The sequence below is a fragment of the Cygnus olor genome, chromosome 5 (assembly GCF_009769625.2).
Source record: "Cygnus olor isolate bCygOlo1 chromosome 5, bCygOlo1.pri.v2, whole genome shotgun sequence".
In the NCBI taxonomy this organism is placed as follows: Eukaryota; Metazoa; Chordata; class Aves; order Anseriformes; family Anatidae; genus Cygnus; species Cygnus olor.
Genome location: NC_049173.1, coordinates 5,633,105 through 5,656,084, shown reverse-complemented (window position 1 = coordinate 5,656,084; position 22,980 = coordinate 5,633,105). Strand labels below are relative to the sequence as shown.

The window sequence follows — 22,980 nt, the reverse complement described above, 5'->3', positions numbered from 1 at the left end:
AGATGAAGATGTCGAAAAAACATCAGTAACTACCTGAAACCTATACCAGCGTGAGCTACGAGATGTGTGAAAAGATTTCAGTCATTTTCCACGTGAGTAGTTTGTCACCTGGCTGCTCTGGTGCTGGGACACTGGAGCCAATAGTCTGGAATTAGAGGGAAGGGAAGCCAGGCAGATGGAATCCCTTGCTAGGGATGCAGGCATTGACAAAGCAATTGGAAAGGGAGCACCAGGCTTCAGCCTTTGGAGGTGTCTCCTGTCAGTCGTGAAGGAAAGGGATCCCTTCAAGGAAGAACTTGTATGTCTACCAGGCAAGTGGACCACTATAGGGAAGGGAATTCAGTTCCTGAGGGAATTGGCTGTACGGGAGGTGATTTATAGGAACCTAGACAACGAACAGATATCCAAAGATCCAGATGAAGTCAAGTGTAGACAACCCATGTGGCAGAAGTTTGTACGGAGTGCACCATCATCATATACCAGCTCATTGGCAGTAAGGACTTGGAAAGACCATGAGGAACCCACGGTGGATGAATTGGCTAAACAACTCCGGCAGTACGAAGAAAGTCTCTCCTTTTCCCTAAAGGCCTGCATATCGGCTGTGGAAAAACTTTCTCAGGAGTTCCACAAACTAAAAGAGAATACTTTGGAGAAACTTTCTGAAGAGGTCCACCAATTCAGAGAGAATTTATCTTCCTCCCCACCTGTACAAAACAGTGCCTCAGCTATCAGGGGTAAACATCCTTCTGTGCAAGGAAGAAGATACGGTGGGCACACACCCCATGCCATCCTGTGGTTCTACCTACGTGACCATGGAGACGACATGAGAAAATGGGATGGAAAATCTACCTTGACCCTAGAGGCATGGGTACATGAGTTGCAAGGTAAAACAATTGGAAAAAAGGGGTTGTCTGAGAAACTTGCTGCTCCAATTTCCAGTGGGCAGTCCTCCAGACACAGAAATGAAGATTCTGACCAGGATTAGAGGGGCCCTGCCTCCAACCAGGGGGAGGAGAGGCACAATTGGGTTTATTGGACTGTGTGGATTCGATGGCCTGGCACGTCAGACGCACAGAACTATAAGGCTTTAGTAGACACCGGTGCAGAGTGTACTGTAATGCCATCAAGCTAGATAGGGGCAGAACCCATCTGTATTTATGGGGTGACAGGGGGATCCCAGCAGTTAACTGTATTGGAGGCTGAAGTGAGTCTAACTGGGAATGAATGGCAAAAGCACCGTATTGTGACTGGCCCGGATGCTCCGTGCATCCTTGGCATGGACTATCTCAGGAGAGAATATTTCAAGGACCCAAAATGGTACCGGTGGGCTTTCAGCATAGCTGCCTTAGAGAAAGAGTACATTAAACAGTTGTCTACATTACCCAGTCTCTCGGAGGACCCTTCTGTTGGTTTGCTGAGCGTCAAAGAACAGCAGGTGCCAATCGCTACCACAGCTGTGCACCGGCAGCAATATCACACCAACCGAGACTCCCTGATTCCCATCCATAAGCTAATTCATCAACTGGAGAGCCAAGGGATGATCAGCAAGATTCACTGACCCTTTAATAGTCCCATATGACCAGTGCGAAAGTCTAATGGTGAGTGGAGACTGACAGTGGACTATAGTGGCCTGAATGAAGTCACGCCACCGCTGGGTGCTACAGTGCCAGACATTCTAGAACTCCAATACAAACTGGAATCAAAGGCAGCCAAGTGGTATGCCACAACTGATATAGCTAATGCATTTTTCTCCATCCCTTTAGCAGCAGAGTGCAGGCCACAGTTTGCTTTTACTTGGAGGGGGGTCCAATACACCTGGAAGCGACTGCCCCAGGGGTGGAAACACAGCCCTACCACGCCTAGAGTACATGATAGGGACACTGTTTGATTTGCACGTCATGGAAGAACTGCCTGTGTTCTGCAGTGTATGGCTGCAAAGGGGAAGGACCCTGGGCTTTTAGAGCACGGGGACATTTACAGCTCTCTTGATATGATAGTTACAGAAGAACTTCCAAATGTTTGCCCATATAGTGCAGGGTGTGGAAAAGGCTCAGAACCAGCAGGGAGAGGAAGATTGCCACAGCCATAGCATGGGAGAGATGGGAGAGAAGAAGATTATTGGATTATTGAATGGTAACACAAGCTCAAATCAACCCTGAAAGCGGGCCCAACCCCATGATTGAAGGCATTTCCCACACTCTCAAGATTGGACGGCGCAAAAGAGGAACAAGGACAGACAGCAGAGCTTTAGCTCCGGAAGGAGTGCAGTTGGAGCCCACGGAATCAGCTCCTCAGCAAAATGCTCCCCGATGCTGTGGCAGCCCAGCTGTCAGCACCTCATGCCCGCCTTTCCTGACCAAGTGTGGTACAGACACTCACGGACAAAACGTTTGTTCAAGCAAGCAATATATTAGCATTTTTGTAGAGGCCAAGCTCCCGGAGTGAGTGGACACTGGGCAAGAGCCAGATGGTCACTGTCCAGCTGGTAAAGAAGTCTCTGCTTCAAGCCTCCCTGCAGCGGCCTCTTCAGCTGCATGGGGTGTTCCTCCCCCAAGGGTGGTTTGGCTGTGGAGAGAACATGGACGAGCAATTCGCACTGCCAACTGAGCTGCATCTTCTCCGTGTCCAGCGTGCTCAGCTCTGCAGCACGTGGCAAACAGTTATCTTTGTAGCCATCGTAGTCATCACTGGTTACTACGCTTGGTAGACTGTCCATACAAGGACCTTGCCGCACTTGGCAGTGGGTTGCTGCACAGAGTTTTCCGATCCTTTTCTGTGTCCTGCGTTCTCCCCTCTTCTTTCTGTGGTGGGAGGTCATTGCCTGCTGTCAGCAGAGCACCCCTCAGAGCTCTGTGCATGAAGGCCTCTTTCAGTTCCCAAAGGTCAGCATTCTTGTGAGCCGATCTTGCAGCTCACGGAATTCATGCATCGCCTGGGAGTAGGTAGTCCCATCCTTTGCCATGCGCCAGAAGAGGTTGGGTGGTCTGGACGTTTGGAAATCTGGGGGCAAGATGATCTCCTCAGGCATTCCCTCGTTTCCAAAGAAGAAGTGGTCCAGGCGTTTCTGCAGTACGCAGCAGTGCAGGTACTGCATGATGTCATCCATCCGCTTCAAAAAATCCCTGCTGTGCCAGCTTTCCAAAGGGATGGTGGTCAGCAGGTGCATGACAACTGTCTTCAACATATAGGTGGTAAAATCGTTGCCCACCAGGATACGGGCACAGAGCTGCATGCATCTGAGGTGGAAACTGTCCTGCTGGGCATTTGCGGCTATGTGACGGAAGAACTTCATCTCTGCCACAGCGCAGCTCTGTGGCCATATTGTGTCCGGGGTAAAGATAGCCTCAGTGTTCTCGCTGCTCAGAAAAATGTCTGAATCGCCTTGTTGTACCCCAAACATTATCTCAACGAACAGGGTTGATTCAGTGTCATCAATCAAATGAAGCCTGCAAGAGCGGCTGGATGTCAGCACATTTACCTGCCATGCACCTGACTCAGGCAGAGTTTTCCAGGTTGATTTCACCAGTTGCTGGAACCAGTAGGAGGTTTTACGCACATCCAGGTAGGAGCCAGTGCACAGTGTCTGTAGGAGGCTGGGCTCCGGATTTCTTCTCAGCTCCTCCTCAGGCTGGTGAAGGAAGCACACCATGTTCCCAAAGTCCTGCTCCCTCACGCACGTGCACTCCAGCTTCACACGAATGCGAGAATTCCTTGATGGCAGCTGCCATATGGAGTTCTGCTCCAGGTGGAAGGAGTGCCCACGAGGAGCCGTCATGGGCGCAAGGAAGTGGTAGACAGTATCATCCTCACGGGGACTCCAGCCTTCAAAGGCACTGCCCACTCCAATGGGTGAATGCAGCACTGGAAAGAAAGTGTCTGTCAAGATCCACTCAAATACAAAGAAAAAGCCGTGCACCAGACCCTCCACAAGCTGGCATTTGGTGGTCAGGTTTAGCTGTCGCCATTGGATGCTCTGTGCAATAAAACTGCCTGCATCCAATGCATCATTGATTGCTGGTGCTTGTCCTCCCCTGTCCTCATCGTTGCTGGAGCTCTCCTCGTCGCTGCTGTCGTCAAGTTCCTCGAGCTTTTTATGAAGCAGAAAAAATAGCCAAAAGGAGAGGAGAGTAACACCAGCACAGGCCCAGAACTGCCAGTGCTGCAACACAGATAAGAGCAGGGCTCCCATGTGCGCCCAGCTCTGCTCCTTCTCCCCCTCCTCAATTTCGAACAGGAGCTGCGTCATGCGTTCTTGCAGCTCCTCCGCATACTGCCGCATGCGCTCATTTGTAGCGTCATCCAATTCATCGCTGACCTCCGCTGGGCTCTGGATTAAGCCCAGGAATGTCAGGACGAAGAAAGTTGCCAAAACCATGGTCTGAAAGAGGTGAGAGAGAAGCAGGTCAGTGGGGCTGGGTGGTAGCTGGATGGCGGCTGAGGGAGCTATGGCAGGAGCCACAGGCCCCTGGGGTCAGGTAGGAGAGGGGGCGAGGGAGCTGGGAGGCAGCAGGGACTGTGGCCAGTACTGGCGGTGACAGCCGCGAGCCCTGCCCTGAGCGGCTGGGCCCTGGCTGCAGGCTTAGCAAGCCCTCGGAGGGCAGGCGTTTGTGCCCCAGCCCTGGCCCATCCCAGTCTTCCCCCTGGTACTGCACTCACCGATGGCTCAGGCCAAAATGCAGCAGCGCTGCCTGCGGCTGCCTTAAAAGCAGTCCCCCCATTGTGACACGTCCTCTGATGTCACCTGCGCCCCCGCCCCGTCACAGGACCCCCCCGCCCCGCCCTCGGTCCCCACCGCACGTCCCACTGGCAACTGAGCAGCATCTTCTCCATGTCCAGCATGCACAGCTTTGGGGCCTGTGGCAAGCAGGATGTCTGTCAGTCGTCTTTGTAGCCACCACAATCATTGCTGGCTGTGGGGCTGGAAATCCCTCCTGTGCATGCTTGCCAAGGGGATGGTGGTCAGGAAGTGCGTGACAGCTGTATTCAAGGCATGGGTGGCAAAGTTGGCACCTAACATGCTGGGGGTAAAGATGGCCTATGCCCTCTGGCTGCTCAGAATCGCCTTGCTGCACCCCAAATATTATCTCAATGGTGAGGTTTCTCCTGGCAGCATTTGTCAGCCGGAGCTTGCACATGCGGGTGGAGGGCAGCACATTTACATTGTAAACCTGCGACTGAGGGATAACCACCCAGGCTGTTTTCACAAAGTTCTGGAACCACCTTGCAGTCTTCTCCGCATCTAGGTAGGAATCGGTGCAGAGGGTGTCTAGGAGGCTCGGGTCCTGTTTTTTCAGCTCATCCTCAGAATGGTGGAGGAAGCACAGCATGTCCCCAAAGTCCTGCTGCCGCGCGCACGTGCACTCCAGCTCCACACAGATAGAGGAGTTCCTCGCCAGTATATCGTCCTCATTGCCCAGCTCCAGGTGGAAGGAGTGTCCACGCGGGGCCGTCATGGGCACAAGTAGGTGGTAGACAGCCTCATTCCCATGAGGATTCCAACCTTCAAAGGCACTGCCCACTCCGATGGCTCATTGCAGCTTCGGAAAGAAAGTATTTAGAATGACTGAGTCAAAGACATGCAGGAGGTCTCCCACAACCTCCTCCACCAGTGGGCATCTGATGGTCGGATCCGGGAGTGGCCAGTAGATGCGCTGAGCTACAAATTCAGGCAGATCTCTTGCATCATTGGGGAGTGGTGGTACTCTTTCTTTCTCTTTCCCCTCTTCTTCACTGCTGGAGCTCTCCTCCTCACTGCTGCTTTCATGTTCTGGGATATCTCTAAGGAGCAGCCACAAGTTCCAAAAGAACAGGAGGGCAACACCAACACAGGCCCAGAACTGCCAGTGCTGCAACGCAGATAAGAGCAGGGCTCCCATGTGCGCCCAGCTCTGCTCCTTCTCCCCCTCCTCAATTTCCAACAGGAGCTGTGTCATGCGCTCTTGCATCTCCTCTGTACACTGCAGCATGCATTGGCACGTGGCTGCACCTAGTTCATCATTCACATTCTCCAGGTTATAGATTAAACCCAACACTGTCAGGGTGAAGATTATTGACAGATCCATGGTCTGAAAGAGGTGAGAGAGAAGCAGGTCAGTGGGGCTGGGTGGTAGCTGGATGGCGGCTGAGGGAGCTGCGGCAGGAACCGCAGGCCCCTGGGGTCAGGTAGGAGAGGGGGCGAGGGAGCTGGGAGGCAGCAGGGACTGTGGCCAGTACTGGCGGTGACAGCTGCGAGCCCTGCCCTGAGCGGCTGGGCCCTGGCTGCAGGCTTAGCAAGCCCTCGGGGGGCAGGCTTTTGTGCCCCAGCCCTGGTCCATCCCAGCCTTCCACCTGCTGCTGCACTCACCTCACGGATGGCTCAGGCCAGGCTGTTGCATGGCCCTGAGTGGAGCAGGGACATTCCTGACAGGCACCAAGGGCCCTGAGGTGGACAGGGATGTTCCTGACAAGCACCAACGACCATGATGTGAGAAGGGATATTCCTGACAGCCATCAGTGACCCTGAGGGGGGCTGGGACATTCCTGACAGGCCCCAGAGGCCGCCACAGCTCTGAGGGGAGCAGCAGTGTACTTGATAGGAGATACGGCTGCTTTGCTGGGGGTTGCAAGGGCCCAGGTAATGCTCCAGCACATGGCAAAATGTGGTGTGATTATAGCCATTTTGCAGCAAAACAAGCATTTGTGAAAAAAATTATGGGCTATGGATGGCAAAATGCTGGTATAGAAGATGTAGGGAGAGCATCTGATTTCAGATTTCACTTATGATTCCCAATATCCTAGATTACATGATGTGGACACCGTTTGATTTGCACGTCATGGAAGAACTGCCTGTGTACTACAGTGTGTGACTACAAAGGGGAAGGATCCTGGGCTTTTAGAACACTGGAACATTTACAGGTCTCTTGTTATGATAGTTACAGAAGACCTCTCAAGTGTTTGCCCATATCGTGTAGGGTGCGGATAAGGCTCAGAACCAGCAGAGAGAGGAGATTGCCACAGCCATTGATTTGCGGAAATCAGACTCTATAACCTCGTAGTAGTTATAAAGCAGGTATGTTTATTTGGCACTGCGCACACATGCCGGGCGCAAGGGGGATAACTCCACCTAGCTTGCGCACCAAGGGTTACTGGCAGTGTGCTTATATTAGTGGGATAAATACATATTCATTTCATTTCCCATGCGTCTCTTGCGTATTCATCAGGTCTCCGAAGAATCATTAATGTAGGTTCCCGCCCCTATTCGCATGCGTACTGGAGTCCTTGGGTGGTCGTCCGGCATACTCTGGTGGTCTCTTGATGAAGGCCAGAAGTCTTCCTTGCTGCTAAATTTCTGACCTTTCCTGTCTTTGACAGACTTCAGCAGTCAAGACAGTTCTTGCTGGTTCCATTACCTATGCATACAGTCTTTTATTCCCTTATCTTTGGGTTGTTAATTGTGCTAGCTAAGACCTAAGGAATCAACATCCTTTATCTTGTTCCCTGTCTCAAGTCCCCCCTTTTCTTTATCCTAAGGCAAATTCTTTTGCTTACAGCACTCCTTGATTCAAAGTTTTCATAAAATTCTTACCAGTTTCTACATGGTGCTTGATTCGGTTACACTTTCAGGTTTCATAATCATCTAGTCCTTTTATACAGCACCAAAATGCACACTGTACTAATACACTTAAGAATACTAGTAAAGAATTAAGAATTAATTTTAAGTTAAGAATACTAGTTAAAGTGAGATCAATATTCCTGTAAACAATTACTTAAGCCAAGAAGTTGGGTAACCAAGAGATCATTTTGTTCCATAATTCTTGAAAACCCCACAGGTATCATCTTGAACTACTTTATGTAAGATCTTGGTCTTTTCCAAACTTTTTTTTTTTTTTTTTGAGATCAGTCTCAATTCGTCCTGCCTCATTTACATACATACAGCAACTAATATTTATTAAAGTGCACACTCCCCCTTGGGAGACTAATAAAAGGTCTAGTGCCTAAAGCGTTCTTATTGATTTGTTCTAGTTGCTTGCCCAAAACTAGAATATGTTGTTGCAAATACTGGTTTACTACTTGGGTTAGATCTCCTTTGTATGGCATTTGGTAAGGCCTCCCATAAAATATCTCAAAGGGTCTTAGTTTTACCAACACATATTGGTTTCTTGACAGATTTTAGTAATCTGTTGTTTTATCAAATGATTCACTTTTTTCCACTTGGCCTCTTGCCTGTGGCCTATACGGAGTGTGTTGTTGCCAATCAATCCCCAGCACTTTGCTGACTTGTTGGGTCAGTTCTGCAGTGAAGTGTGGTCCCCTGTCAGATGACATTACTGAGGGTACACCAAATCTCGGTATAATTTCATTCAACAATACTTTGGACACTTCTCTGGCTTTGTTAGTTCTACATGGGAATGCTCCTGGCCATCTGGAAAAGGTGTCTGTTAGTACCAATAGGCATTTAAACGCCCTTTTTCTTGGGAGTTCTAAAAAATCAATTTGCCACTGCTTCCCAGGAATATTTCCCTTCCCTATTGTTCCCATTTGGGGTTTGATTCCTGTCTGTGGGTTATTTTTAAGACGTATGACATATTGTTTTGATACTTGTCTGACAATGGTATACGAATGAGGTCCAATCCATTTTCTACTTAAAAACTGTTATAATATTTCAGCTCCCCAGCATACTTTATTATGTTTTCCAATTACCATCTAATATAATATGGTATCACAATTCTCCCATCATTTATTTGTGTTAAACCTGCAGGTAACATTTTCCATTTACATCTTCAATTAATTGCTTATCGATCTTAGAGTATTCTACTTCATTTTCTAAGGCTTTTGTTAATGCCTCAGAAAATGCCTTAGTTAATGCCTTTGTTACTGGGAGAGAAGAAGATTATTGGATCAGCTCCTCAGCAAAATGCTCCCCGATGCTGTGGCAGCCAAGCTGTCAGCACCTCATGCCCGCCTTTCCTGACCAAGTGTGGTACAGACACTCACGGACAAAACGTTTGTTCAAGCAAGCAATATATTAGCATTTTTGTAGAGGCCAAGCTCCCGGAGTGAGTGGACACTGGGCAAGAGCCAGATGGTCACTGTCCAGCTGGTAAAGAAGTCTCTGCTTCAAGGCTCCCTGCAGCGGCCTCTTCAGCTGCATGGGGTGTGCCTCCCCCAAGGGTGGTTTGGCTGTGGAGAGAACATGGACGAGCAATTCCCACTGCCAACTGAGCAGCATCTTCTCCGTGTCCAGTATGCTCAGCTCTGGGGCATGTGGCAAGCAGGATGTCTGTCAGTCATCTTCGTAGCCACCACAATCATCACTGGCTTTGGGGCTGGAAATCCCTCCTGTGCATGCTTGCCAAGGGGATGGTGGTCAGGAGGTGCGTGCTTGCTGTCTTCAAGGCATGGGTGGCAAAGGTGGTGCCTAACAGGATACAGACACAGAGCTGCGGATGTCCGAGGTGAAAGGTGTTGTGCTAAGCATGCGCACCTGTGTCCTCAAGAACTGCATCTCTGGCACAGCGCAGCTCTGTGGCCACCTCGTGCTGCTGCTAACGCGCTCTGCCTACTCGAAGCTCACAAAGGGGTCCGAGGTGTCTTGCTGTACCCCAAGCATCATCTCAATGGAGAGGGTTTCCTTGAAGACACTGGTCAGCCTGAGCTTGCAGAAGCAGGTGGAGGGCAGCACCATTAGCTGGAGTTAGGATGACTGAGGCGTAGCCACCCAGGCTTCTGTCACCAGTTCCTGGAACCACTTGATTTTCTGCACGTGAGAAACAACGTGTTTTGCAATAGAAGGTGCTTTTGCAGTGGAAAATTCCACTAACCTTGCGTATTCAAAAGTGATTGTGCAGGCATATGACAGTAGCATAGCAGTGGGGAGCATGTTAAGCAAACAAGGGGAAGCTCCCACAGTCCCAAAATAAGGAGGAACCAAGCCCAGTTGGTATCAGGAGTCTCTGCGTCAAGCGTCCATGAAGCAGCCTCTGGAGCTGCATGAGGTCCGGCTCCCCATAGAGTGCTAGCAGTTCATCGTCTGCCAGCAGCAGAGCGCTCTCGCTGTGCACGAAGGTCTCTTTCATGTCCATAGATCAGCAGTCTTTTGAGCCGATCTCGCACCACCTCGAACTTCTGCAGTGCCTCAGCTTTGGCATACGGGTTCCGCTTCAGGTGCTGGAAGAGGTTGACTGGGCCGGATGATTGGAAGGCTGGTGGCAGGACAATCACATTGGGCACCATCTCATTGCCAAAGAAGAAGTGGTTGAGGCATTTCTCTTCCACACAGCAGCGCAGGTACCGAATGATATCATCCAGCCGAAGCAGAAAATCCGTCTCGTGCCACACTTCCAAGGGGATGGTGGTCAGGAGGTGCATGACAATAGTCTTGATGATGTAGGTGGGAAAGCTTGTGCCCACCACCATACGGGCGCAAATCTGCAGGCACTTGAGGTGTATGCAGTTGAACACGGCTTCTCTGGCCACGTGCTGGAAGAACTTCCTCTCTGCAACAATACAGCTCTGTGGCCATGTTGTGCTGGGGATAGAGGTGCCCCTTCTCATCTGGCTGCTCAGGAAGATGTCTGAATCGCCTTGCTGCACCCCAAATATTATCTCAATGGTGAGGTTTCTCCTGGCAGCATTTGTCAGCCGGAGCTTGCACATGCGGGTGGAGGGCAGCACATTTACATTGTAAACCTGCGACTGAGGGATAACCACCCAGGCTGTTTTCACAAAGTTCTGGAACCACCTTGCAGTCTTCTCCGCATCTAGGTAGGAATCGGTGCAGAGGGTGTCTAGGAGGCTCGGGTCCTGTTTTTTCAGCTCATCCTCAGAATGGTGGAGGAAGCACAGCATGTCCCCAAAGTCCTGCTGCCGCGCGCACGTGCACTCCAGCTCCACACAGATAGAGGAGTTCCTCACCAGTATATCGTCCTCATTGCCCAGCTCCAGGTGGAAGGAGTGTCCACGCGGGGCCGTCATGGGCACAAGTAGGTGGTAGACAGCCTCATTCCCATGAGGATTCCAACCTTCAAAGGCACTGCCCACTCCGATGGCTCGTTGCAGCTTCGGAAAGAAAGTATTTAGAATGACTGAGTCAAAGACATGCAGGAGGTCTCCCACAACCTCCTCCACCAGTGGGCATCTGATGGTCGGATCCGGGAGTGGCCAGTAGATGCGCTGAGCTACAAATTCAGGCAGATCTCTTGCATCATTGGGGAGTGGTGGTACTCTTTCTTCCTCCTCTTCTTCACTGCTGGAGCTCTCCTCCTCACTGCTGCTTTCATGTTCTGGGATATCTCTAAGGAGCAGCCACAAGTTCCAAAAGAACAGGAGGGCAACACCAACACAGGCCCAGAACTGCCAGTGCTGCAACACAGATAAGAGCAGGGCTCCCATGTACGACCAGCTCTGCTCCTTCTCCCCCTCCTCAATTTCGAACAGGAGCTGCATCATGTGTTCTTGCAGCTCCTCCGCACGCTGCCGCATGTAGTCGTTTGTAGCTTCATCTAATTCGTAGCCAACCTTCGCCGGGCTATGGATTAAGCCCAGGAACGTCAGGACGAAGAAAGTTGCCAAAACCATGGTCTGAAAGAGGTGAGAGAGAAGCAGGTCAGTGGGGCTGGGTGGGAGGTGGATGGCGGCTGAGGGAGATACGGCAGGAGCCGCAGGCCCCTGGGGTCAGGTAGGAGAGGGGGTGAGGGAGCTGGGAGGCAGCAGGGACTGTGGGCAGCGTCAGCGGTGACAGCCACGAGCCCTGCCCTGAGCGGCTGGGCCCTGGCTGCAGGCTTAGCAAGCCCTCGGAGGGCAGGCGTTTGTGCCCCAGCCCTGGCCCATCCCAGTCTTCCCCCTGGTACTGCACTCACCGATGGCTCAGGCCAAAATGCAGCAGCGCTGCCTGCGGCTGCCTTAAAAGCAGTCCCCCCATTGTGACACGTCCTCTGATGTCACCTGCGCCCCCGCCCCGTCACAGGACCCCCCCGCCCCGCCCTCGGTCCCCACCTTGGCATAGCGACTCCCAGCTGCCCTGGGCAGCCCAGGCCCTAGCGTCCCACGAATGCGGAGGCACGTGGCCAGATGGTGCTCCCCAGAATCCCTTTGCATGTCCCACAAATGGTGCCCAAACAGGGACAAAACCAAAAAAGGAATGAATAGGGACAGGCTAGCAGAACAGGCACCAGGACAGGAACAGGGACATTGATCGCCTCATGAAGATAGGTTCGGCCAAACTCAGCAAACCGCTCAAAGAAGCTTGTATTGAAAGTCGCTGGAAATATGCGCACTGGAGCTGAAAAGAAGCTGAAGCTGAGAGAAGCGGACCCGCGCACACAACTGCCTCTCACTGGCCGAAGGTAAGCAGTTGTGCGCTATGGGGAATCACATGACCTTAGAAACAAAAAATGTCCTGGTAGCCTTACAGCTTATTCCCTTTATTACGAATCAGCAGTTTATGATCCTGAAACATGGGACCAAATTGAGGTCAAGGTGTGGGACTCTGCTACTAAAAACAACAAGGTTGCAGCGGGATTGCTCGGCACCTGGCGAGCAATATCTGAGGTCTTAAAGAGCTATGTGGGACCACAATCAGGGACGTGTGGCCAGATAGCGAGGGAGCTGCGGGCTCATTTACTGATCCGCCTGCTATGCCATCGGCCCCTCCGCTGCTACAGCCAACGCAGGCCTTTGCTGTTACGCCCTGTGGTGACCTGGACGTTCCTTTTGATCCAGGCTCTATAGGCCCTGAAAAGGAGCCAGATCTGTTTCCTTTCGATCCGGGAGGAACAGGATACATAGGGCCCAAAGGCTGAGCTGCTTAACAACGTAAAGCGAGATATGTTGTTCCCATGACTAGCCCTGGAACTCTCCGGTGTTTGTAATCAAGAAAAGGAATGGAAAATGGAGACTGTTATATGATCTGAGAAAAAATTAATGAAGTCATGGAAGATATGGGAGCACTTCAACCGGGATTGCCATCTCCAGCTATGCTCCCCCAGTCATGGACATTAATAGTAATAGATTTAAAGTATTGTTTGTTAAACACTTGCCAGAATTCGGAAAACTTTGCTATGTTTATGTTTCAATTGATACCTCTTCTGATTGTATTTTTACATCTGTTCATGCAGGAGAAAAGGCAAAGGATGTGTGTAAACATCTTCTGTCAGCTTTTGTGAAATTAGGAGTTCCAAAAATGATTAAAACAGATAGTGGGCCAGGATATGGGGCCCATGCACCCCACTTTTTTTTTTCAGCAGTGGGGTATTCAACATCTGACGGGTATACCTCATTCTCCCCACGGGTCAAGCAATTATTGAACAGGCCCATGGTACCCTAAAGCTATGCTTCTAAAACAAAAAAAGGGGGGGGGTAGGGGTCTGACCCCCAGGGAAGGATAGCTAAAGTATGCTATGTTCTTAAATTTTTAAATCGATGGACAGAAGAAGGTCCTTGCATCTGTCCATGCAGGAGAAAAGACAACAGACAGATCTGGGAGACAGATCTGGGAGAAACTCAGTTAAAGAAAGGACACAAGTGTAAGGAATGGTCCAGCAATTCGTGTCAATAAGGGATTTGAAGGGTTAACATTGAGGCCCGGGTCTAGGTGATAAGAGAACAAAGGGGGTTTTTAGAGAAAACTGCTGACTACTGCACGGGATGTGGCGCAAGTTTCTGAAATCCCGCCCAGAGGCTACCAAATAAGGAGGAAGGGGGAGCTGAAGGATGACTGAAGGACAAAGCCTGGGAGGAAGACAACCAGCCTTCAGCCTGAGCGACCCCCGAGAGACCACCAGAGACTGATACGCAGGTGCCCCTGGGAGGGTTTCGGATTCCGGAAACCAATTATAATAACCCTGCCTCTTCTAGAAGTAGTAATGAATATGTATTAGCCTAGGAGCATAAAAACCAGCCGCCTTATGTAACAGGTGTGCATCTTGGTGGAGCAGAGACTCCTGGCACACCCAGCACTGTTTGCTTGCCTCTATTCGTTTAATAAATTGTAAACTTTGATTGCAATCCTATTTGGGACTCAGTCATTTATAACGACTGGGGGCTCGTCCGGGATGGTCTTGGTTCCTGAATTCTGACTTGATCTAGGAGGGGTGCCCCCACCATTTGGTGGCTTCTTTTCGAGTCAGGTCAGGACTAATGCCATCTTGAACCTGAGTAAGGGCAAGCAAAGATTTAGATTTTTTTATGAGCTCCCTTTGCTGGCTGCAGCACTATATTTTGCCCGTAATTCTGCACGTGAAGATCTGAACGAAGACGACGGAGTCGTAAGTATTTAAGGTGGATACCGTTCGGTTGGGTGGGATTCGGTTGCCTGTGTGTGTGTGAGAGTGTGACTGAGACGGAACTTAGTTCCGAAGCGATTGTGGAGGTCTTCTAACCGCGGTTCCAATCTCCCGCGAGGGACTTGGCCGGTGAAGGACCGAAGCGATTCCTACAGGAATCGTGGGTGGGTGATAGGTCCTAAACCCCCTGCTAGACACTCTCACTAAGGCAACCAAGGGCTGTAGAAATTGCCACAGTAAAATTCCTAGATGGGTCAGACAAAATCGAAGACCCGGGACCAGAGAAAAGGAAGCAAATTACCAGACATACCACCGGAAAGTCCATCAGGGATAATGATTAGAAATTAGAACTATAGGGGCCCCAGAAAAGGAAAAAGTAAATTAAAAATGATCCAGTATTGTGTAATAGAATGGCCAAAGAAGCCTTTAAGATCACATGTCTTTTGGCCCGTTTTTGGATCCTTTGTAGACTGGATTTGCCAGGCCTTAAATATACATGTTAATTCAAAGCAACCTTTTAGCCAGGAGGAAAGTGATTATGCAGAATTATGGATCAGGACTTCACGTCCTTTTCCAGCCTCAATATTTACACTAAAAGCAGATGAGAAGTTTGAAGAAGGAGAAGAAAAACAGGAAAAAGAAAAAGATGATAAATGGGAGCCATTAGATAATTTACTACCTCTATATCCTAACAATCCACCCCCGGCGGTGCATCTTGTAATCCTATTTTGTTCTTAAAAGTTTTGAGTGTGACAAGGTGGAAGGTGGGAGCATTATCTAAGTAACAGTTTAAAAGTTTTGGCATATTCATGGTGGTGTTTGGTCAGTTTCCCAAGTATTGGGGGAGGGTGGCTGACTGATTTTCAAAGCGGTAGAATGGAGAGTCACTTCTTTGGTGGTTCGGGCCTGAGCCCTGGGAATTTGGTAAGAAGGGGGAGAGCGAATTTACTTAGGCCTCAATACCTTTTAAACCCCCATCTTGACGGATACACAGGAGTGATTCCTTGTTTTGTGTAGGCTTACTAACAAAGTGCATGAGAAAAATTAGCATTCGGCTTGAAATTCGGTCTTGTTGAAATGTAAATTTTGTGGAAAAGGTGTTATTGTTTGTCTAGAAGATGGAAGGCTGAGTGCTTCAGGTGTTTTTCCAAAGTCCTGTGGATTTATGATTGGAACGGGGCTCATTAATAATCTGAAATAGTAAAGTTTGTATGTGGAAAGAAGAGTTTAATCCCAGAGAATTGGGACATTTGGGAAGAAGATTAGGAAAAGATAGTAAAAACCTGCAATAAAAAGGTTTGCGTGGAAATTGAAACAAGGGACAGTAACTAATATAAGTAAATAAAAGGGAATGGGAAATCAAGGAAATGGGTAATATCCAAAACAAAGACGTCCAAAAGAAAGCCTCCTTGGGTGCATATTGGCACATTGGAAGGATATTGTTAGAAATGGGGGCACAGAAAGCAAGAGGACTTCCACTAAGTATTGCAATCAATTGTGGCCACTATACAAACTAAATAGCCACTTTATGGATCAGTCAACTATAACAGTTTCACAGAATCACTGAATCGTCTAGATTGGAAGAGACCTCCAAGATCATCTAGTCCAACCTCTGTCCTAACACTAACAAAACCTCCACTAAACCATATCACTAAGCTCTACATCTAAACGTCTTTTAAAGACCTCCAGGGATGGCGACTCAACCACTTCCCTGGGCAGCCCATTCCAATGCCTAACAACCCTTTCAGTAAAGAAGTTCTTCCTAATATCCAACCTAAACCTCCCCTGGCGCAACTTGAGCCCATTCCCCCTCGTCCTGTCACCAGTCATGTGGGAGAATAGACCAACCCCCACCTCTCTACAGCCTCCTTTAAGGTACCTATAGAGAACGATGAGGTCTCCCCTGAGCCTCCTCTTCTCCAGGCTAAACAACCCCAGCTCCCTCAGCCGTTCCTCATAAGACTTGTTCTCCAGACCCCACACCAGCCTTGTCGCCCTTCTCTGGACTCTCTCGAGCACCTCCATGTCCTTCTTGTAGCGAGGGGCCCAAAACTGAACACAGCACTCGAGGTGCGGCCTCACCAGAGCCGAGTACAATCACCTCCCTAGACTTGCTGGCCACGCTGCTTCTTATACAAGCCAGGATGCTGTTGGCCTTCTTGGCCACCTGAGCACACTGCTGGCTCATATTCAGCTGCCTATCAACCAGTATTCCCAGGTCCTTCTCGGCCAGGCAGCTTTCCAACCACTCATCTCCCAGCCTGTAGCGCTGCTTGGGGTTGTTGCGCCCCAGGTGCAGGACCCGGCACTTGGCCTTGTTGAACTTCATACAGTTGACCTCAGCCCATCGGTCCAGCCTATCCAGATCCTCCTGCAGAGCCTTCCTTCCCTCGGGCAGATCGACACACGCACCTAACTTAGTGTCATCTGCAAACTTACTGAGGGTGCACTCGATCCCCTCGTCCAGGTCATCGATAAAGATATTAAAGAGGACCGGCCCCAGCACTGAGCCCTGGGGGACTCCACTAGTAACTGGCCTCCAACTGGATTTGACTCCATTCACCACAACTCTTTGGGCCTGGCCATCCAGCCAGTTTTTAACCCAACGAAGCGTACGCCAGTCCAAGCCGCGAGCAGCCAGTTTCTTGAGGAGAATGTTGTGGGAAACAGTGTCAAAAGCCTTACTGAAGTCAAGGTAGATCACATCCACAGCCTTCCCCTCATCCACCAGGCGCATCACTTGGTCATAGAAGGAGATCAGGTTCGTCAAGCAGGACCTACCTTTCATAAACCCATGCTGACTGGGCCTGATCGCCTGGTTGCCCTTCAAGTGCCTCGTGACGACATTCAAGATAATCTGCTCCATGAGCTTCCCTGGCACTGAGGTCAAACTAACAGGCCTATAGTTCCCCAGGTCTACCCTCCGGCCCTTCTTGTAGATGGGCGTCACATTTGCTAGCCGCCAGTCGACTGGGACCTCTCCTGATAGTCAGGACTGCCAATAAATGATGGAAAGCGGCTTGGCCAGCTCCTCCACCAGTTCCCTCAGTACCCTTGGGTGGATCCCATCCGGCCCCATCGACTTGCGTACATCCAAGTGCTGTAGCAGGTCGCCAACCATTTCCTCGTGGATAGTGAGGGCCACATCCTGCTCCCCATCCCCTTCCACCAGCTCAGGGTACCAGGTATCCAGAGAACAACTGGTCTTGCCGCTAAAGACTGAGGCAAAGAAGGCATTGAGTACCTCAGCCTTTTCCTCATCTTTTGTAACTAAGTTTCCCCCCGCATCCAGTAAAGGATGGAGATTCTACTTAGTCCTCCTTTTTGTGTTGATGTATTTGTAAAAACTTTTTTTGTTATCTTTAATGGCAGTAGCCAGATTGAGCTCCAGATGAGCTTTGGCCTTTCTAATTTTATCCCTGCACAGCCTCGCAACATCCTTATAGTCCTCTTGAGTAGCCCGCCCTCTTTTCCAAAGATTATAAACCCTCCTTTTTCTCCTAAGCTCGAGCCACAACTCTCTGTTCAGCCAGGCCGGTCTAGTTCCGCGCCAGCTCGTCTTTGGGCTCGTGGGGACAGACCGCTCCTGAGCCATTAAGATTTCCTTCTTGAAGAGTGCCCAGCCTTCCTGGACTCCTCTGCCCTTCAGAACCTCCTCCCAAGGGACTCTGCCAACCAGTGTCCTGAACAGCTCAAAGTCAGCCCTCCGGAAGTCCAAGACAGCGATTTTACTGGTCCCCTTCCTGACTTCGCCAAGAATAGAGAACTGAACCATGTCGTGGTCACTCTGCCCAAGACAGCTCTCAACCACCACATCTCCCACCAGTCTGTCACTGTGAACAGAAGGTCTAGCGGGGCACCTCCCCTGGTAGGCTCACTAACCAGCTGCGTCAGGAAGCTATCTTCCACGCTCTCCAGAAACCACTTAGACTGCTTTCTCTGGGCTGTCTTGTGCTTCCAGGATATGTCTGGGAAGTTGAAGTCCCCCACAAGAACAAGCGCTGACAATTTTGCGGCTTCTGCCAGCTGCCTGTAGAACTCCTCATCCGTCTCCTCATCCTGGTTTGGCGGTCTATAACAGACCCCCACCAGGATGCTTGCCTTGTTGGCCTTCCCTCTGATCCTAACCCAAAGAGACTCAACCTTATCATTCCCAGCCTCAATTTCCTCAACATCAAAACACTCTATATATAATATAGAGAGCCACACCACCGCCCCTTCTGTGCTGCCTGTCCCTTCTGAAGAGCCTATAGCCAGGTATTGCAGCACTCCAGTCATGAGAGTGGTCCCACCACATTTCCGTGATGGCAACCAAGTCATAGCCTTCCTGCTGCACGATGGCTTCCAGCTCCTCTTGTTTGTTACCCATGCTGCGTGCATTAGTATAGATGCACTTCAGTCGGGCCATTGCCTTCTCCCCTGGCCTTGCCATTGTTCCCCCTGGTACAGCTCCAACAAGACTTATTTCAGCCCCGTCCCCCTTCTTTCCTAGTTTAAAGCCCTCTCAACGAGCCCTGCCAGCTCCTGGGCTAGGATCCGTTTTCCCCTTGGAGATAGGGACCCGTCTGCGGTCACCAGGCCGGGTGCTGAGTAAAGCGCCCCATGGTCAAAAAACCCAAAATTTCTGTATTGGCACCAGCCTCTGAGCCACGTGTTAATCAGGTGGGCTTTCCGTGTCCTCTCGGTACCCCTCCCTGCCACTGCAGGGATGGACGAAAACACCACCTGTACTCCCGCTCCATCCACTGACCGTCCCAGTCCCCTAAAGTCCCTTTTGATAGCCTTCAGGCTTCTCTCTTCAATATCATCACTGCCAGCCTGGACTATCAAAAGAGGGTAGTAGTCAGAGGGGCGAACCAGGTTGGGAAGCTTCCTGGCAACATCCCTGACCCTGGCCCCAGGGAGGCAGCAGACTTCCCTACGGGTAGGGTCAGGTCGACAAATAGGGCCCTCTGTTCCCCTGGGAAGGGAGTCACCTACAACGATCACCCTTCTGTCTTTCTTGGTGGAGGCTGTCTTGAGGCGTGGAGTCAGCTTCCTCGCCCTAGGCATCCTCCTGGGTAGACTTTCTACCTCGTCCTCACCCAACGGCCTCTCAAGCTCCAGGGCCTCAAATCTGTTATGTAAGGGCACCTGGGAAGGAGGGGCCGGTGGGGGGGGTGCGTTGCCTGCGAGGTCGAGCAGAGACCTGTCTCCATTCCTCCTCAACTCCTAGGTCCCCTCCCTCTGCCTGACAGCGACAGGGCAGGGGGTCCACCCCCATTTGGGGTGTCTCGCCCCAGTACCTCTCCTTCAAGCCCTGCAGGGAGTCGCTCCACCAGTCTATCTCCTGCTCACACTCCCTGATAGCCCTCAACCTATCCACCTCCTCTTTGAGTTCTGTCACCAGGCAGACCAGGTCATCCACCTGCTCGCACCTCACACACACGGAGCCTCTGCCTCCCTCAGATGGCAGCAACAGGCTCAAGACACTCCCTGCACCCAGAGACCTGAACTGCCGCATTGTTGAGCAGGCGGTCAGTCTGGGTGGACATAGACTTTCTAGAGAGAGCGCTCTGCCTGGTGTAGACCATCGCAGCCTAGCTAGCGGTCGACAGCCGTTAAAGGTGTTGTTCTTATGGGCGGGGGGAAACTCTGCCCTCTCCGCCCTGCCTGCGCGAACTGACGCGCCCCGCCCTTCTGACGCGCCCCGCCCTGGTCGCCGCGCTCCTGGTCGCTCGCGCTCCCTAGGGGCTGCTTTTGAACGGCCGGGGAGGGGGCGCTGCTGGCTCCGCCTACGCCTCGTCAGCCGCCTCGTCAGCCTCCCTCACGAGGGCTGCCGGGTCCTGGCGGCTCCCTCGAGCGGCCTCGATGTCGGAAAAAAAGCCCGGCCTGTCCCGATCCCCCGCTCCGCTGCAGAACGCGTCTGGCCCGGAGCCGATCGCCTCGGCAAGCTTCTTGCAATTAATGTTGTTTTTGAGGAGAGAAGGAAAATAGGATGAAATGTTGTATACTGATACGTTGTTTCAGCATCTTGGAGGGAAAAGGTATGGAATTAAGTTGGCCCCTGACTGAGCCTTTGGTGTTGGCATTAGAAAAGTACAGGCTGGAGAAAGATAAAGGAAGTGTTAAAAGGGTTGTTGAAGGTGTTAAAAGGTTGTGTGGCATGTAGTATTTAACAGAGCCGTTTGAAGCTGAATGAGCAGGGAAAGAGGATGTAGGAATGCTAATAGTTCCGCCTCAACCCGTGGCTGAGATCTCTAAATCACAGGTGTGAGCCTTCTGGGGCAGAGGGACCATGATGGGTCCGAGAGAGTTGTCATGGAAACAGAAAAGCAGCTAACTCTTGAAACAACCTGAGTTCATGTGTGAGTTCAGATTGCCAATGGGACCGCTCAGGGAACTGTCAACGATTGCATTCCCCTGACCAACGCCCCCACTGAGACCCTAATCGCCCCGAAAATTATGTAAATACCAAAATGTGGTTAAATTGGCAATTGAGAATCTGTTCCAACAAGGTCCAAAAGAAACCCCTATGGAATTTTTGAATTTTTGGACCAACTTTGAAATAAAAAAAAAAAAAAAAAAAAAAAAAAACTAAGACAAAAAATTTGGACCTGGCTTCAGAAAACAAACAGAGGCAATTGGCTAGCCTCTTTCCAGGGCAACCGGCCCCTGATATAAAAAAAAAAAAAAATTGTCTTAGGCTGCAGGACAGACTTACAACAGTCAGGAATGACGGGGACCTGGGGCATCTACCCTAGCAGGTCCACCAGTTGAAATAAAGCTAGGAAACGAAGACAGAGGCATGCATTTTTGTTGGTTACGGGAGCTTCTTTCTCTCTGTTAATTAGTCTGTAAATGTAATAGGAGCAACTGGCCAACAGGAAAAGGCGTGTTTTTTTGCAGTGCTTGAAATTTAAATTGGGAAAAATGATTGGAATTACCAACTGAGAAAAACAGCTTATAGACCTTTCGAGAAAGTACAAGTTGATTTCACTGAATTGCCCAAGGTAGGTAGGATAAAATATGTACTGGTAATAGCAGACCATTTAACACAATGGGTAGAAGCTTATCCTGTAGCACGAGCTACGGCACAAATGGTGGTAAAAATTTTATTAGAACATTTAATACCTAGATATGGGATAATCCAGTACATTGATTCTGATCAGGGCACACACTTTACTTCTAAAATAATAAAATTGTTAGGTCAATCATTAGGTATTCAGTGGGAATACCACACTCCGTGGCACCCACAAAGCTCAGGGAAAGTAGAAAGGATGAATCAAACAATAAAACAACAATTGGCTAAGTTAATGATCGAGACACAGCTGCCCTGGACGAAATGCTTACCATTGGCACTTTTAAACATAAGAACTAAACCACACAGTGAGACTGGATTATCACCATATGAAATATTATATGGCATGCCTTATTCTCAAGGGATGCCCCTAGTAAACAATGTAGTTGAGGATCATAGTATCCAGAAATATATAATTACCATTGGAAGGAGATTACAGGAGCTAAGAGAAATTGGGATGATGACTCAAACACCACCTTTAGGATTTGCTATTCATAAGATACAACCAGGAGACAAGGTCTTAATAAAAACCTGGAGAGAAGAATCCCCCATTGAACCCCCAATGGGAGGGACCGTACCTTGTTTTACTTACTACTGAAACAGCTGTGAGAACAGCAGAAAGGGGTTGGACCCATGCATCCAGAATAAAAGGACCAATAGCTACCGAAGCCTGGAGGGTTGAGTCCACTCCTGGGGAACTGAAACTGAGACTAAAGAGGAACTAATATTCTGGCAATGAGGTTCTGCATGAATTAAGGGCACCGGATAAAGAGGACAAGTCTGAAGGGAGAAAAGGGAGAAGGCAAGACCGGGGTAGGACCTTCCACTGCGGTGTGTATGGTCTACCGAGGGAGGCAACCCCTATGGGTATTGACTGCCGAGTGAGAGGGCCTCGACCAGACTTCTCCCGCGCTAAGATCAGGTTGTCCTGACGAAAATAACATAAGAACCTTTTTTAACCCATAATAAAACTGTGATTAGTTTTCCAGGAGCTGGATCACCCCGAAAGGCTGAATGGTAACACAAGCTCAAATCAACCCTGAAAGCGGGCCCAACCCCATGATTGAAGGCATTTCCCACACTCTCAAGATTGGACGGCGCAAAAGAGGAACAAGGACAGACAAAAGAGGAACAAGGACAAAAGAGGAACAAGGACAGACAGCAGAGCTTTAGCTCCGGAAGGAGTGCAGTCGGAGCCCACGGAATCAGCTCCTCAGCAAAATGCTCCCCGATGCTGTGGCAGCCCAGCTGTCAGCACCTCATGCCCGCCTTTCCTGACCAAGTGTGGTACAGACACTCACGGACAAAACGTTTGTTCAAGCAAGCAATATATTAGCATTTTTGTAGAGGCCAAGCTCCCGGAGTGAGTGGACACTGGGCAAGAGCCAGATGGTCACTGTCCAGCTGGTAAAGAAGTCTCTGCTTCAAGCCTCCCTGCAGCGGCCTCTTCAGCTGCATGGGGTGTGCCTTCCCCAAGGGTGGTTTGGCTGTGGAGAGAACACGGACGAGCAATTCGCACTGCCAACTGAGCAGCATCTTCTCCGTGTCCAGCGTGCTCAGCTCTGCAGCACGTGGCAAACAGTTATCTTTGTAGCCATCGTAGTCATCACTGGTTACTACGCTTGGTAGACTGTCCATACAAGGACCTTGCCACACTTG

At 50.2% G+C, this 22,980-nt stretch overlaps 3 protein-coding genes across 3 annotated transcripts; all 3 read right to left on the bottom strand.

The window, feature by feature from the left end:
* Nucleotides 1-2,233: 2,233 nt before the first annotated feature.
* On the bottom strand, nt 2,234-4,783 carry LOC121071104 (inositol 1,4,5-trisphosphate receptor-interacting protein-like 1). Its single transcript, XM_040559106.1, has one exon. It carries the CDS (start codon nt 4,373-4,375, stop codon nt 2,870-2,872), a length of 1,506 nt encoding a protein of 501 aa, XP_040415040.1. The 5' UTR covers nt 4,376-4,783; the 3' UTR covers nt 2,234-2,869.
* Nucleotides 4,758-6,062, bottom strand: LOC121070538 (inositol 1,4,5-trisphosphate receptor-interacting protein-like 1). The gene is made up of 2 exons (XM_040557826.1): nt 5,615-6,062; nt 4,758-5,527 (listed from the first exon to the last, which is right to left on the bottom strand). Exons 1-2 carry the CDS (start codon nt 6,060-6,062, stop codon nt 4,758-4,760), a joined length of 1,218 nt encoding a protein of 405 aa, XP_040413760.1.
* Nucleotides 6,063-8,101: 2,039 nt separating this feature from the next.
* Nucleotides 8,102-12,353, bottom strand: LOC121071102 (inositol 1,4,5-trisphosphate receptor-interacting protein-like 1). The gene is made up of 2 exons (XM_040559103.1): nt 11,838-12,353; nt 8,102-11,559 (listed from the first exon to the last, which is right to left on the bottom strand). The coding sequence occupies exon 2, from the start codon at nt 11,554-11,556 to the stop codon at nt 10,003-10,005; it is 1,554 nt and encodes a 517-aa protein (XP_040415037.1). The 5' UTR covers nt 11,557-11,559; nt 11,838-12,353; the 3' UTR covers nt 8,102-10,002.
* Nucleotides 12,354-22,980: the final 10,627 nt, after the last annotated feature.